At 40.7% G+C, this 4171-nt stretch overlaps 1 protein-coding gene across 1 annotated transcript; it reads left to right on the top strand.

Moving 5' to 3' along the window:
• The first annotated feature begins 868 nt into the window (after positions 1 to 868).
• swi5 (SWI5 homologous recombination repair protein) lies at positions 869 to 3877 on the top strand. The gene is made up of 5 exons (XM_088393043.1): positions 869 to 1131; positions 1308 to 1356; positions 1427 to 1530; positions 1671 to 1765; positions 3161 to 3877. The coding sequence occupies exons 1-5, from the start codon at positions 1028 to 1030 to the stop codon at positions 3223 to 3225; spliced, it is 417 nt and encodes a 138-aa protein (XP_088249169.1). The 5' UTR covers positions 869 to 1027; the 3' UTR covers positions 3226 to 3877.
• Positions 3878 to 4171: the final 294 nt, after the last annotated feature.

The following is a 4171-nucleotide window of genomic DNA, read 5'->3' as shown; positions in this document are numbered from 1 at the left end:
ATCATGTGTATTTTTCCCTCTTATCGACGGCATCATCTCAACATTTGATGCAGCTCTTCTGAACTGGATCTAATTAGATTTTGAATGTGTACCAAATGTTGTCCAGTGAGTGCACACCAGTGCATCAACAAAAACAGCTGCTCCATACATATTTGTTGGGAGTGTTTATGGGGTACAACCCATCTCACATGAGCCATTAGCAGCCGGTGTGTGTGATCTTTCTAAAAGGAGAGAAAGTCTATGTCTCCTGTCTGAATTTTTCATTCCCACCCTCTCTGTCTTTGTACAAACTGATAAATAAGCAATGAATCCGGAGGACATAAAACCGAATGGACTTGATTTTATGTCCTGCATTGCCGGAAGCGGCACATTTTCTCCATTTTTTGTTCTCGCTCCATGAAGCCATCCCTCTTTCTGTGTTTTAAAAGCTAAATCTTTCACCGTCTTCCACTTCTACTTACCCAGTGAACCGTGAGGAGAATCTCCAGCCTCCAATGTGTGTTGCAACAGTAAAAGTCTTAAATTCTGTGTGTGTGTGCGTTGCATGCAGTACTTGACCTTTTGCTTTGTTAATCCACCAGTGATTTAGATTTAGAGCCCCGGTAGCGGTGAATCAGTCTGAAAGGCAGTCTTAGCTTCAGATCTCCAGAGAGGTCTCAGTGTAGATTAACACCTGAGTATATACTACAGTATGTCAACGTTAGGGCAAAGGAAGAAGGACTCAAGTGTCAGGAAATTAATCGGTAATATGTTGCCCTCTAGTGGTTGCTTCAAATAGTACTTTTAAATGCAGTGTGTTATTAGTCATAAAATCTTTATGTACTTTTGTTTCCATAATAATGCTTCCCAGCAACACTCGCCTTTCTTCTACATAACTTTTCCTTTTCGGCCGCCGTAGTTTTCAGTCTCTAAAGCTCCGCCTATCAGGTTTTGACAACCAATCATATTTAAGAGCGACCACAACCCGCCATCTGTTTACTTCCTGTTTCAGTTTTTAAACACAAGCGAGCGACTTGTGAGTGTAAATATGAATTCTGAGCAATCGTCTGAAGATATCAGGGAACAAAATAACTCTGCAAGCCCAATTTCGACACCAGAAGGGAATATCCTAAAAAGAGGACTTTTGAAAAGGTTCGTATTTTTACGTTTGTTTGCTTGCTTGTCTATAAATTAGACGGTGTCCTGTTTCTGTTTTTAAGCTGTATGTGTAACATATTTTCTCCATATAATGTATTTATTTATTGTTCAATTCCAACATACGAGCGACCTAGAGTTGCCTTTCACTTCAAAAATCATTCTCCCTGCAGAACTCCTTTCTCAAAAATGAGGAAAGTACACTCCAACTTCAAATCACCAGTACGTACCTACCTCAAATCCAAACACTTTTCTCAAATATAAGGATGTGTTTGTTTTGTTTACATCACAGGGTCACATAACTAAGTCTAGTAAAGTTAGTCCTGAAGAAGAGGTAGAAGAGCTAGAGAAAAGGTCAAAGCAGTTGGATGTAGAGATTGCACAGCTGGAAATGGAGTGAGTACAGTTGCTTTTGGTCTTTTGAAATTATGAACGTAATGCAGGTGGCTTATTTGAGTTTTTATTTCAGGGGACAAATAGAAGATAAGACCATGTTCAGTCTTCATTCTGTCTAAAGTAAAGTTGTGTTTTTCCAGAGGATACAATGTGGAGGAGCTGGACTGTCACATTGATATGCTGCATGAGTACAACGACATCAAGGACATTGGACAGTCCCTCTTGGGCAGAATAGGTATGAAAAATGATCATATACACACTGAAGATCAATACTATGATGGATGTACCTCCAGGTATAAAACTAATGAAGTATTTCTATGCTTCTGGAAAGTGTCTGGAAATTATTGGATTACACACATGAACAAACAAAATGTATATGCAGAGTACTGATTATGCAACCATGATTCCAGGGGTGAGTTGACCTCTGGCAACATTAAAAACAAACACTACACTGTGTTTGGGAACATTTGGAACAGCTGTTAGGAGGAAACACACTTTATGGCTAATATGCGAGCCTGGTAGTATCGCAATTAAACAACCATCTCCTGTAGAATCAATGTCTTTTTCAAAAAGGTTTGTGTTAATTCTGATGAAAATAGTTTGCAATATGGAAAAAAGTATTTTGGGTAATCTCCTTTTGCACTGCTTGTGTGGCAAATTTCGCAAACGGAAAAACCACTTTTTTGCCATTCATTGAATTAAAACTGAACTGTAATTCTGCAGTCAACCAGTAGAGGCCACTAAAGTGTTGTTTTATTTTTCTCCAGAGAATTTGAATGAATCCCAAGCGTTACCTTTGTACAGTATGTAAGCCTGGCTGAAAATGAGGAAGGTTATCGAATCGAGGCCTGTTAGGAAAGTTTGGATGAATCATAGGCTTAACTTGTATGTATCATCAGAGGTGAGGACCTTTTACCCACTTTAGCACACAAAATGTGACAAGATGACATCTCCACCAGTTCTATTTTTGGTTTCACACATTTATATATATACTTCCTATGCTTATCATGACGCATCCAGCATAGTTTTTTTGAAAGCTCAATAATGACTTCTTTGTAACTAGAGGTAGCATTTCCCTTTCAGCACAATGGCCCTCATTTACCACTTCGACACAATCGCCATCTCTGTCCATCATTTCCACACGTGTACAGTCTGACACAAACGCACAGAAACTTCCTCCCTTCGGACTTCGCTCGCTCATTTGTGCTTCACAAAGACCCCAGGCTTGGACACGCCGTTTGACGTGCTACACGCCGTCACTCTGGGGGCCGGCATGGGTGGGCGGCCTGTAGTGAGAGAATGGTGATGTGAGGAGATGCTCTGCAGCATTTGCCGGAGACAACTGTCACTTTGTCTCTCGCCATGTGCATCTGTCAGCCACAGCATTGGACATCTTTTTTCTTTCAAACCACAAATGCACGGGTGGAGAGATTACTTAAACTATGAAAACAAAATTCTGCATGCTTCATCCAGCACAAAATAGTTGTTTAAAGCCATCGGGTTGTTGGAACACCCGAGATGTCAGCCTGGTCAGTGTTTTGTAGTTTATTTTAAGAAGACAAGAGGGAGGGGTGACCCTGCCATGAGTCAAAGGCAGGTTTAACTCCTCCTGCTTTTCTGTGTCTTGCAGCTGCTCTACGCGGGACCACCGTACGAGACCTCTACAGCCACTTTGGTCTGGAACTGGAGGACTGACAGTAAAAAAAAAAAAGAAAACTGTTTTGAAAAGGTTTGAAAGTATAGCACACAGTTTAAGTTTATTTGGACAGTCATCTAAACAAGACTCTATGAGACCATAGTTATGTTTATTTATTTTAATAATAGTGTCATTTAAAATATGTTAAAGCATTGCATGTTACTGGTTTCATTTGTCAGCATTTAACAAATTAGCCGCTTTGGATAAAGCTGTGCAGACAGTACAGATCCACAGAAAAAGTTTCCTCATGAAATTAAATCACCAATTCAGTTCAGCTCGTCTGACATGTTGAGTATAGACAGAGTCGGGTGTGTCCTTATCTATCCTGAAACCGTTAGCGGGTTTTCTCCACGAGAGCAGCACAGGCATTTTTGTGGCCTTTAATAGTGCTGTGTATAGCCCACAATATTCTTGGGTCTACTTTTAAGGCCAAAAGTAATCTTGTGTTCTTATCTTGAGGCGTAGCGGTAGATCCGTCCCAGCAGATAACGTATTAAAAGGTGGACATTTATCTCTATAGACTTTGGTATTGTTGAAGACACCACCAAGACAAAATGTTGATAAAGCACTAGTTAAGTGTGACAGTGAGATAAGTGACACTTTGCAATGTGAAGGAAAATTGTTTATTAAATTAAATGATGATTAACGTTATTAGTTGCACTGCACGTGTTGAAACGTTTCACTTGTTGAATAATAATGAAACATTTTAAGGACTGTCTGTTTCAGGATACTCAAATTATGAGTCCGCGCATGCGCATTGGTGAACACAATGACCGGAACGCATGCGCTGACGGCAGTGCTTGTTAAACTCCCCCCTAGTTCCGCATCAGGGCCTTTTTCACTACCGGGTGCACAAATGCTCTGTGTCAATGAACAGCAGCAGCGGGCGGTAACAAGCGGGCAGGCCTCGCCGCATTTTCCTTCCCGTCAAGCTCTTTGCCCCTC

This window comes from Syngnathus floridae, chromosome 12 (assembly GCF_059516105.1).
Source record: "Syngnathus floridae isolate MCC-2025c chromosome 12, RoL_Sflo_1.0, whole genome shotgun sequence".
Lineage (NCBI taxonomy): Eukaryota > Metazoa > Chordata > Actinopteri > Syngnathiformes > Syngnathidae > Syngnathus > Syngnathus floridae.
Note: the sequence above shows the minus strand (reverse complement) of the source record. Positions and strands in the feature narration are given on the sequence as shown.